Source organism: Oryx dammah, unplaced genomic scaffold (genome assembly GCF_014754425.2).
Source record: "Oryx dammah isolate SB20612 unplaced genomic scaffold, SCBI_Odam_1.1 HiC_scaffold_27, whole genome shotgun sequence".
Lineage (NCBI taxonomy): Eukaryota > Metazoa > Chordata > Mammalia > Artiodactyla > Bovidae > Oryx > Oryx dammah.
In genome coordinates, this window is record NW_024070211.1 from 56,216,441 (window position 1) to 56,228,811 (window position 12,371).

At 43.6% G+C, this 12,371-nt stretch overlaps 1 protein-coding gene across 2 annotated transcripts in view; it reads left to right on the plus strand.

Annotated features, from left to right (window-relative positions):
* STAT1 (signal transducer and activator of transcription 1) overlaps nt 1-12,371 on the plus strand; it is a 38,887-nt gene that overhangs the window by 8,624 nt on the left and 17,892 nt on the right. For both annotated transcript variants that reach the window (XM_040228909.1, XM_040228910.1), the window contains 6 exons: nt 607-685; nt 2,198-2,289; nt 2,474-2,625; nt 7,020-7,178; nt 8,864-8,956; nt 10,947-11,006. In XM_040228909.1, coding sequence (XP_040084843.1) covers nt 607-685; nt 2,198-2,289; nt 2,474-2,625; nt 7,020-7,178; nt 8,864-8,956; nt 10,947-11,006 — 635 coding nt within the window. The remainder of the gene's footprint in view (nt 1-606; nt 686-2,197; nt 2,290-2,473; nt 2,626-7,019; nt 7,179-8,863; nt 8,957-10,946; nt 11,007-12,371) is intronic.

Sequence of the window (12,371 nt, forward strand, 5' to 3'; positions counted from 1 at the left end):
GAAGGGGAACAAAAACACCTCAGGGAAGGAAATTTCTAATTAGAGTAAAACATCCACAATAATTTTAAGATAGAACTTCCCAGACCATCTATGGGAGTGGTGCCCTTGGTGGTATGTGTTCATTTCCCTCCGCTGTGGGGCTGTGTGGAGAGGGTGAGGAGTCCAGCTTTGCCCTGGACCTGGGTCTGTGAAAGCGGCCTTTCTGCTGAGAGGCCCACTCTCCTGTGGGTCTCTGGGTCACACCAGCATGACCTTGACTTTGTGCTTTAGATGGCATTTTATCAAACAGGTTCTCTGAAGCAACTTTATTGCCTCTGAGGGAGACATTTCATTAAATGAGTAGAGATCAAGTGGCCCAGTCCAGAAGTAGGCATATGTTTTATTTTCTAAAAAGATTATTATATACTTATTAATGAAGTAAAAATTATTATTAGAATTTTATGAATCTTATTCATCATTGAGAGAGCAGGATTTTACGAATCTTATTCATCTTCGAGAGAGCAGGATTGTATCCCTGATTTTCTGGGTCCTATAGAAACAATAATCTGTTCCCTAAAGTCTTTGTTCTGAGTACGGTGGAAAACTTGTTTATGTCTTTACTTGTAGAGTATTGAACATGAAATCAAGACCCTAGAAGATTTGCAAGATGAATATGACTTTAAATGCAAAACCTTGCAGAACAGAGGTAAGAATTAACATTTAAAGTAGTGTCCATTGCCTGTAATTTTGTCTGCCTACACTAGCTACCAAAGGCAAGTACTCCTTCATATTTACCAAATATTTTATGACTTAATTACCAGTCTTGACTTCTTGATGACCAGACCAGGGTTTTTTAACTTCAGTACTATTGACATTTTGGGCCAGATAACCTTGTTCTGCTGGAGGAGGAAATGGCAATCAACTCTAGTATTCTTGCTGGGAAAGTCCCATGGACAGAGGATCCTGGCAGGCCACAGTCCATGGGGTCGCAAAGAGTCAGACACAGCTGAGCACACACACAACCTTGTTTTGGGGACTGTCCTGTGCATTGTGAGATACCCTGATAGCTCAATGGTAAAGAATCTGCCTGCCAATGCAGGAGATGCGGGTTTGATCCCTGGGTTGGGAATATCTCCTGGAGAGGGAAATGGCAACTCACTCCAGTATTCTTGCCTAGGAAATACCATGGACAGTGGAGCCTGGTAGGCTGTAGTCTGTGGGGTTGCAAAGGTCAGACACGACTGACTGAACGACAGCAACCTGGGCATTGTAGGATGTTTAGCTGCATCCCTGACTTCTGCCCACAAGATGGCAGTAGAGCTGCCAGTGTGTGTGATTGCATGCTCAGTCCTGTCTGACTCTGTGACCCTGTCGACAGCAGCCTGCCAAGCTCCTCTGTTCATGGCATTTTCCAGGCAAGAATACTGGAGTGGGTTGCCATTTCAAAACTGTCTCCAGATGTTGTCAGATGACCTCTGGGCGACAAAATCACCCCCCTTTGACACGCACTGGTTATGTGCTATTCACTTTACTTACTGTGCTTCACCTACTGATGGACATAAATGGATAGGTGTTTGGAGTTCCCTACCCTATTCCCCAAAGTTCCTGCAAATGTGCCAGCTCCGTGTGTGCATACCATAGGTGAAGTTCAGCATTTTCTCCTTGTTTTAAAGCAGTTTTACTCTATTTTGTTGTTGTTGCTTGTTTTTAACGATGACAGGATGTCCACTGAAAGTAACCTCAAAGTGTGCAGAGTACTGCTGTTTGCCGAGCAGTCCTTTGAGGGTATCATGATAAAATGAAAACATTATTTGTAATAATGTGAGTAAAAATATGAGAGAAAGAAACCTCAATGACACTTTTCCAATTGTTTGCTTCTTGTTCAAAGCCATGGAGATGCTTTATATCAATTTTTTTTTAACTGAGGTTTTGAATCTTGTCCTTTATATTCATTGAGGTAATATTCTGACAGTGACTTAAGAACCAGACAGTACTATTTCTCATTTACATGAATCATTGAAAACAAGGACTTTGTTTCAGAGTGTCCTGTTCTGGTATTTTTTTGTTTTGTTCAATAGTGATTGAAAAAGACCAAGCTTGGACCTGTCTTCAGATAGCACTTGGGTCATATTTTCCCTAAATGTATGTGAATCTTGCCTTCAGTTGGCTTTGTCTTCTCTTACGTTTTTGTTTATCTGCTGTCTCTCCCAATTCACAGAACATGAAACCAATGGCGTGGCAAAGAATGATCAGAAACAAGAACAGTTGTTACTCCAGAAGATGTACTTAATGCTGGACAATAAGAGAAAGGTAGCATTTCACATTCCAGAATAACACAGTACTTTTGTCAGAGACTATATAATAATGAACTTGAAATTTAGAAATGAGGCAAAAATTTTTTACTGCTTGGCTTAGTGCTCTAGTTGAGAGGAAAGAATAAAATTCCGTGATTAAAGATGTGTTTATTTCACTGTGTGTCTTTCTCTTGCTTTAGGAAGTCGTTCTCAAAATAATAGAGTTGTTGAATGCCACCGAACTTACCCAGAAAGCCCTGATTAATGATGAACTGGTGGAGTGGAAGCGGAGACAGCAGAGTGCCTGTATTGGGGGACCCCCCAATGCTTGCCTGGACCAGCTGCAAAATTGGTAAGACTGGCAGCTGACTGGTGAGCTGTATAAGCTTGTAGAGTGAACATTCAAGCTGTGTTAGTTGCACAGACCCTGTGAAAACTTCTGTTTGGAGTTGGATGTAATCTACCTGCTTATTGCCCTGGAAACACTCACTTGAAAAGCACAGTGTTAGTCATGCCTGTGGCCACGCTCAGCTTGGTGTGGAGCACTCTCCTCTCCCTGCTGTACACGTACCATGGGGCGTGTCACTTGACTGCCAACACACCAGTGACATGGTCATCACACAACACATTTAACAACGTAAGTCCCAGTGTTTTATTCAAAATGAAGGGGCTCGAGGCATTTTCCAGGCTTACATGAAATAACAGTTTGTGGGCCATTCATTCAGTCATCCATCTGGTAAATATTTATTATATTCAGTATGCCAGGCACTGGGCTAGGACCTAGGACACAAGGTGAATGATTCTTGGTTGTTGCCAGCAAAGAACTTTCACTAGGGAGATGGGAGATGGACGTGGTAATAGCTACTTGGTGAAAGATTGCCGAGGTTCTAACAGAGACCGTTCAGAGTCCATGGAGGATGAGGAAGGAGTCACCAGGAAAGATAAAGGAGACAGAAGAGTCCTGCACTGACTTGGGAGTGAACAGGAAAAAACCACAGACCAGAGAGGAGAAAGGTGTGGACAGAGGCAGCAGGGAGGGAAGGACCTGGGCCTGAAGTTCTTACAGTGGATGGCTAGAGAGTCGGATGCCAGATAGGGAAGGAAGAAAGCAGAGCAGACAGGAGGCTGGAGCCTGGTCGTGGAGGTTCCCATACTATTCTGGGAACTCCAGGACTTTCCCAGTCGACACTGGTGAGCCAGGCAGGCCCTTTATTTAAATGGAGATTCATTTTTCTGATTTTTCTATTTAAGTCTGAGGATAGAATAGAGACAGAAAGGCCTGTATTTCTGGTCTGCTCTGAGGATGTTTGAGTGCCGAATTCCAAAGAATAGCAAGGAGAGATAAGAAAACCTTCCTCAATCATCAGTGCAAAGAAATAGAGGAAAACAATAGAATGGGAATAACTAGAGATTATTTCTTTTCAAGAAAATCAGACATACCAAGGGAACATTTCATGCAAAGATGAGCACAATAAAGAACAGAAATGGTATGGACCCAACAGGAGCAGAAGATACTAAGAAGAAGTGGCAAGAATACACAGAAGAACTATGCAAAAAAGATCATGATCCAGATAACCATGATGGTGTGATCACTCACCTAAAGCCAGTCATCCTGGAATGTGAACTCAAGTGGGTCTTAGGAAGCATCACTACGAAGCTGGTGGAGGTGATGGAATTCCAGTTGAGCTATTTCAAATCCTAAAAGATGATGCTGTGAAAGTGCTGCACTCAATATGCCAGCAAATTTGGAAAACTCAGCAGTGGCCACAGGACTGGATAAGATCAGTTTTCATCCCAGTCCCAAAGAAAGGCAATGCCAAAGAATGTTCAACCTACCGCACAATTGCACTCATCTCACATGCTAGCAAAATCTCATACACTGGCAAAGTAATGCTCAAAATTCTTCAAGCCAGGCTTCAACAGTACACAAACTATGAACTTTCAGATGTTCAAGCTGGATTTAGAAAAGGCAGAGGAACCAGAGATCAAATTGCCAACATCTGCTGGATCATCAAAAAAGCAAGAGAGTTCCAGAAAAACATCTGCTTTATTGACTACACCAAAGCCTTTGACTGTGTGGATCAAAGCAAGCTGTGGAAAATTCTGAAAGAGACAGGAATACTAAACCACCTGACCTGCTTCCTGAGAAATCTTTATGCAGGTCAAGAAGCAATAGTTAGAACCGGACATGGAACAACAGACTGGCTCCAAGTTGGGAAAGGAGTATGTCAAGGCTGTATGTTGTTACCCTGCTTATTTAACTTACATGCAGAATGCATCATGCTAACTCCTGGGCTGGATGAAGCACAAGCTGGAATCAAGATTGCTGGGAGAAATATCAGTAACCTCAGATGTGCAGATGATACCACCCTTATCACAGAAAGCAATGAACTAAAGAGCCTCTTGATGAAAGTGAAAGAGGAGAGCGAAAAAGTTAGCTTAAAATCAGCATTCAAAAAAGTGAGATTATGGCATCTGGTCACATCACTTCATGACAAATAGATGGGGAAACAATGGAAATAGTGAGAGACTTTATTTTCTTGGGTTCAAAAATCACTGCAGATGGTGATTGCAACCATGAAATTAAAAGATGCTTGCTCCTTGGAAGAAAAGCTATGACCAACCTAGACAGCATATTAAAAAGCAGAGACATTACTTTGCCAACAAAGGTCCATCTAGTCAAAGCTATGGTTTTTCCAAAACCATATGGTTTTTCCCAACCATCATGTATGGATGTGAGAGGTGGACTATAAAGAAAGCCGAAGAATTGATGCTTTTGAACCATGTTGTTGGAGAAGAATCCTGAAAGTCCCTTGGACTACAAGAGATCAAGCCAGTCAATCCTGAAGGAAATCAGTCCTGAATATTCATTGGAAGAAGTGATGCTGAAACTCCAATACTTTGGCCACCTGATGCGAAGAACTGACTCACTGGAAAAGACACTGATGCTGGGAAAGATAGAAGGCAGGAGGAGAAGGGGACGACAGAGAAAGAGATGGCTGGATGGCATCACTGACTTGATGGACATGAATTTGAGCAAGCTCTGGGAGTTGGTGATGGACAGGGAAGCTTGGCGTGGGGCAGTCCATGGGGTCACAAAGAGTTGGACATGGCTGAGCAACTGAACTGAACTGAAAGTATTAGCAGAGTCCGACAGATCTGAGCAGACCAGATGGAAGAAGTAGAATCAGTGGGTAGGAGTGGGTGGTGGCTTGAAACAGCTCTGAAGGGCCCAAGGACCAAAGATCTCATGAGATGACTTTCTGGATTGCTGTTCCCCCCAGCCCCCTACCCGGGAGCCCGCTGAGGTCCCTGCTGTCTAGAGCCCCTATGGTCGTCTTAGGCCACATGGAGTCTCTTGTGGAGATATGAATGCCTTCCATTGTCCCCCGCTGTGCTGTGCAAGAATTGTCAGCATTTTCTTGTGTCCCTCGACCCAAACAGGATTGGGAATCACTGGGTTAGAATCCTTGTAGAACACGCCCACCTGCCATTGTTATCCTGCCTCTCATTTCACACCCATGGGCTTTGCTCTCGGCTGTGACCTGAATTCAAGGAATGAGAACACCAACCAAAGGAGATGTTTTTCACTGGGGAGTTGATGCTCTTATCATCACTGCAGGCCAGGACTTCCACAGTCCGACATAGCTCAGAGGCTCCATCACCTTTGGTTTACTGTCAGGATGGAGGAGCCTGAGAGGAGTCGGTAGCTTTCTTCCTTGGTTTATACATATATTTTGAGTGTCTGATAATGATTAGGTTATGCACCTTTCCTCTCCTTTCAGTTCAGTGACACAGTGACCCCTGCCCCCTCGTCTGCTCCTAAGCCACCTCGCATCCCCCCTCTGCCTTGCTGCCTTGCTTCCAGGTTTCCCTCTTGCTCCTCCCTGCACTGTGTCACTGCCCTGGTATAAAATCTGCAGGGGCCCCTCACTGCCACCACATCACCTCCTAGAGTGTCTGCCTTTTCGTGTCCCGTCCCTCGGCACCTCGCCCCCTTTACCCTGTGCCTTTAAGTCCCAATTATCTCATAACTCAGCTGAAGTCCAAGATTCACTAGACAGCAGTCCCCAAACTTCTTGGCATCAGGGGCTGGTTTTTTGGAAGACAGTTCTTCCACAGACAAGGTTGGGGGGATAGTTTCAGGATGATTCAATAACGCATTACCTTTACCATGCACTTTATTTCTATGACATCAGCTCCACTTCAGATTATCAGACATTAGGCCCCAGAGGTTGGGGATCACTGCCCTAGAAGCTTCCACTCCCCCCGCCTGCCCCCATCTCTCCTTAGGTCCATCTCTGTGGGATGCAGAGGTGTTTTTATTTAGGCTGTAATCATTCAGTGCGTGTTAGTTTTTTCTCACAAATAACGACTCCTAGTAGCTCAGATGGTAAAGAATCTGCCTGCAAGGCAGGAGACCCAGGTTTCATCTTTGGGTCAGGAAGATCCCCTGGAGAAGGGAATGGTTACCCACTCCAGTATTCTTGCCTGGGAAATCCAATGGACAGAGGAGCCTGGCAGGGCTGCAGTCCATGGGGTCACAAAGTTCACACGACTGAGCAACTAACACTTTCACTTTACACCAAGACAAGATTTGTTCTCTGTTTCTTCCTGCACTGCAGAGCTGGGCACATAACATCACGTGTTGTCTGTAAACAGTGCTTGTTGGTCTCCATGATTCTCTGAATCCAGACTGCTTTGGGGCTATTTCTGATGAAGACTCCGTGGCTTGTACCTTCCCAGGTTCACTATAGTGGCAGAGAGTCTGCAGCAAGTTCGTCAGCAGCTTAAAAAGCTTGAAGAGTTGGAACAGAAATACACCTATGAACATGACCCCATCACCAAAAACAAGCAAGCCTTATGGGACCGCACCTTCAGCCTCTTCCAGCAGCTCATTCAGAGGTAACTTGAGCAAGATGTTTTTGCACCTTTTGCAGTTATTTTACCCAGAGGGAAATTTTGTGGTAATTCAGATAATTTAGAAGGGTTTAATAGGATATGTAAAAATGTTTATGGCTTCCCTGAACCAGGTCTTCCTGAATCCCTTGTTTATGCCAAGGGCTTGTTTTTCTTGTGACCTCCTACTCTGGTGACCTGTCTCCTTCTCCCTGGCCAGCCTGTGACGAGACCTGTTGAGGCTAACTTGTATTTGCCCTCTCTTTCCTATTCCGTGGTCTCATCATATTTCAAGCTCTCTACTGAACTCTTACATTGTAGCTTTTCAAATGGTTCCACCCCAGCCCCTTCTTCCCTAGTCCCTGTGACCCTGTACTCTGCCATAGCAGAGTTCTGTTTGATTTGTCATCACCTGCTACTCTGAGGGGAGCCCCTCATGCAGTCACCCAAGCCCCACCTCCACAGCCTGGCCCTCACCAGCCATTCCACGTTAGCTTCTACACATGCCCCATTTCCAGGCCGACTTGACCTTGTGCCCACCCTGGACCTTTGCGTCTCCATGCCTCTCCCAACAGTATTTCCTCTGCCTCAGAGCTTTCTTCTCTGGTAGCTCATTGAGAACCTGCATCCTCAATGTTTCTGCGTATATCCCATCATGAAACTGTTGCCAGAGTTCCTGGGCAGATGCTGTCTCCCTTCCAGAGTTGCACAGTTCATTCTTTATTCTCCTGTTTTGGATTTTGGTTGTATCATCATCTATGCATTTCTGTTATCTTTCCTGCAAATCAGAAGGTCTTCGTAGACAGAGACGTGCCTCTATCATCTTCTGCCACCAGGGCCTTATGTAATGCCTTACCCAGGGCTAGGTGTTCCCAGTGCGCTTAGGAGGTCATAAATGGCCCTGAGTAGAAGAGTAGAGTTCATATTGCAGTTTTTAAATGCTAACTTGACATAATAAAAGTGTCTTCTGTTCCCTGTGGCTAATGTCCAGACAGGAATGCCCAAATGTTGGATTTTGAAATTGATGCACTCAACTTTTACTCTCTAGCTTGATTTTGAAATAATCAAGGACATTTACTTGGGTTTTGGAGTGCAGATTTCATTCTTTTTTTTTTTAATTAAAATTAATATTTGGAAATGTTTATTAGGTAAAAAATATTGCTAAACAATTTTAATTAGAATAGCAGTTTTCCAAAGGATGTTTAAAATGTAAGTTTCAAAGCATGGTGGTAAGCAGTATGCTACTTGGTTCATTTTCAACTATAGTAAAATTTGTTTTTGTTTCTGTTTTTTATTTTCAAATTGAGATATTATTGATAGATACATTATATTAATTTTAGTTATACAACAATAGTGATTTGATATTTGCGTATGTTGCAAAATGGTCACCACACTGGTCAGTGAGCAAATTTGATTCTTAAATTTGTAAATGAAGAGAATCCAGTTGAGAATTTTTATTGTTGAAGAGTATCACAGCTCTTTGCAATTACTGATTTTGTTGAGTGCATCTGTTAGACTTGGGGATGTCTTTATCGACTGTAAAACTTCAGTTTATTCATCCAATTGGTTAGAAGTTTTTCAACTGTTTTTTAGATTGTGCCCTCTAAGCCCCCTCTCCTCCTTAGGGAAAATAACTTTACTGCCTCAACTTTAATGGAAATGCTAATATATCCTTTGCTGGGTATTTACAGCTCATTTGTGGTGGAAAGACAGCCTTGCATGCCAACTCACCCTCAGAGGCCATTGGTCTTGAAGACTGGAGTCCAATTCACTGTGAAACTGAGGTAATAAAGAAAAGATGGAACCCCCACACCTCCTTAGGGCTTTGCTGGTGGCTCAGATGATAAAGAATCATCTCCCTGCAATGCAGGAGACCTGGGTTCATCTGGGTTGAGCAGATCCTCTGGAGAAGGAAATGGCAACCCACTCCAGTATTCTTGCCAGGAGAATTCCATGGACAGAGGAGCCTGAAGGGCTACAGTCCATGGGGTCTCAAAGGGTTGGGCCTGACTGAGCGACTAACACTTTCACTTTCACTTTCTTTCCACATGTCCTATCACAGAGTTTGTGACCCAGCTTCCTTCCACAACATGGTTATATAGGAGGGTGCTTTAGAGGAAGTAATTTTGCAGTAGGTATTTTAATATGAATTCTTACTTAGAATATCTAAGAGTCTTTTCTGTTCAACTAGAAATATAACAAAGATGTGTGTATACACACACACACACACCACAATTTTTTCCAGTTATAGGTATAATGAATGTTTACTATAAATAGCAATTCAAAATTGCAGAACTGCACATGGTAGAGAGTAAAAGTTCCCAGCAGCCTCATCCCCTCTTGAGCATGAGCCTATAACCTGAGCTTTATGTTCCCCCTGAAATGGATGCAGTGTGTGTAAATGACTGGTACATTTTTCTGGTGAGTGTGTGTATAACCTTCGTCAGATTCTCAAAGTTGTCTGTGATCTCAGTATCTGTAGACTACCATAGTAAGCAGCCTGGTGTCAGTCCTCCCAGAATTTTGTCCATGTCTACATGAATATATAAATAAATACATTGTACTTTTATATACATGTGTTTTTTCATGCATAGACTTGTGAAAGTATATATGATATGATATATTTCATTTTTAGAAACCAGAGTTCTGCTCTCTGTTGTTTGGCAGACTATTTTTCTCCTTTGTAATAAATTGTAGAAATGTTTCCATACGACAGTGTCCAGCTTTACTTTCTTTGGTTGCATGGCTGCATTCATTTATTAATAGCTTTTCCTCTACTGACGAGCAGCTGGACTCAGAAGAGCTGGACTTATCTTCAGAGTCGGCCCTGGTCATTTTTCCACGGTGCTGCTGCGTTAGGTCACAGGTGCTGCGTCTTGGCTACCAGTGCTACAGCACCAGACTCTGACACCCATGAGGTCGCAGAACGCAAGCTGGCAAGGGGAGTGATCTCATCCCATCACGTGCGTGACTAAAGGGAGCCAGCCAGTGAGGGGCTCTTCCCTGGGCCTCCAGCTCGTCAGAACAGAAACACACTGGAGTCGCAGCCCAGGGCTCGGTCCCTCCGTCTTTCCACACTGCCTGGAGTGGTTAGAGAGATGACCCTCATTTTCCTGATTATGGGTCAGAGTTTTAATTTTCTCCCAACAGGTTAAGCATTAGATACAAGTTTTGATAAAGGGTAAAGTTTGCTATTTTTTACCTCTGTTGTTGTTTAGTTGCTCAGTCGTGTCTGACTCTTTGTGATCCCATGGACTGTAGCCCTCTGGACTCCTCTGTCCACGGGACTTCCCAGGCAGGAATACTGGAGTAGGTTGCCATTTCCTCCCCGGGTGCTCTTCCCAACCCAGGGATCGAACCTACATCTGCATTGGCAGGCAGTTTCTTTAGTGCCGAGCCTCCTGGGAAGCCCATTTTTTACCTACAGAATTAGCCCCAAATAGAAATTTTGATAAACCCCAGCATTGGGGAGGCAAAATGGGGAAGCAGGTGCCCTCACTACGTTTGGTGGGAATATAAAATCTGTTCCTTGCTGTCAGAATTTAATATTACAGTTTTGTCCTAGCAACTTCACAGCTAGGAATTTATCCTACAAATACACTTAAAAAAAAAATCCAAGTAGACACACAAGGATGTCAATTTCATTGTTTGTAATAACCAAAAACTGGATGGGGTAGGGGTTGTTGAAATGTTTATCAATGTGGAATTGGCGTAATAAATAAATTGTAATAGATAATTTTTTAAAGTAATTATGACTTTTATTTTTCTTTTCAGGCTGCTGGTGAAGTTGCAAGAGCTGAATTATAACTTGAAAGTCAAAGTCTTATTTGACAAGTAAGATATCTCTAATATTATCAAAGATATATATACTATTGAAATGTTGGTTTTGTTAACCAAACATGGACTGATGCAGCGGGGCTGTTAGTGATTCCAGCAGATTTAAATCAGTAATTCCTGGGTCTTGGGAACTTTCTCTAAGAGCTGGTATCAGTGTGCCTTTTTAGACAACAAATGAACAAAAGTGTGAGAGCATTTTATGCGTATGTGCTTGTTCCAAGCAGCTACCACCTCAACTAGGCCAGCCCCAGAGAAGGGGCACTTGGTCAGGCTCCAGGCCACCTGATTCTTCGGCCAGTGTGGGCTTGTTTCTGGAGTGAAACTGACGACATTTTGAGGGGCATGTATGGAGCCTGCTGGCTTTACACTTGTCTCTTCTGAACAGTAGGGACCCAGGAATGGGCAGGCTCTCAAGAGGTCTAAATGGAGCAGGTCTATCCTGTTTTGTCCTTAGACCCTGAACCCAAACTAGCAGTGACCTAGGCACTTACATTAAGCAACAAGATGGCTTAGCCCCTACCATCCCCCCTTGATATAGTTCATGCTTTTGTTGGTGTGTTTACTAAGTTTCAAAACCGTTTATGATACTCCAAGTCACTTCCTCTGGCTTTTGTCTCTTTCTATTCCTGTAACTATAGCCCTCTCTTGTTTGTACCTTTGTTTTCCTCCCATTTTCTTTGCTTTTTCTGTGTATCAGTTAGCTTTTGCGGCATAACAGATAACCTCAAAGCTTAGTGGCTTAAACTCAGAAACTTATTATTTCTATTATTCTGTGGACTGTGGGTGGTCCTTCTAGTCTGAGCTGGCCTGGTTGCTGCTGGGTAGTCTAGCGTGACCTCATTATATGTCCGAGGTCTTGGCTGGGATAGCTGGGCCCTTCTCTGTGGGGCTGTCAGAGTGGCCAGCCTGGGCTTTCTCACATGGCAGTGGTGGTCCAAGTGGGTCTAAGCAGCAGCATGCTGGGCCTATTAGGCTAGGCTTGGAACTTGCACAGCACTGCTCCCATCCATCATGTCTGGAAAAGCAAGTCAAAGTCCCCTGAAATTCAAGGGACAAGGAAATATGTTCTGTGTCTTTAAAGGAAGAGTTGCAGAGAATTTTGTGGCCACTGCAGTTTTGTCACAGTCTGCTTAACTTAGTATCTCTTTTGGTTTGTTCTTGCCTTTTTGTCTTTTCTGTCTGTTCCAGTTCTGAGTTTTCTTCTTAGTTTTGACAGGGAAATCGGTCACTGTCATAGCTGACAGTGATTATCAGCCACAGAAGCATTGCATGGCTAGTTGGGACAGGAAAGGAAGCTAACTCATTTAACTGGGCGTGCACTAATGGTCTCTGACCTTCGCCTGCCCCTGACATACATTATTT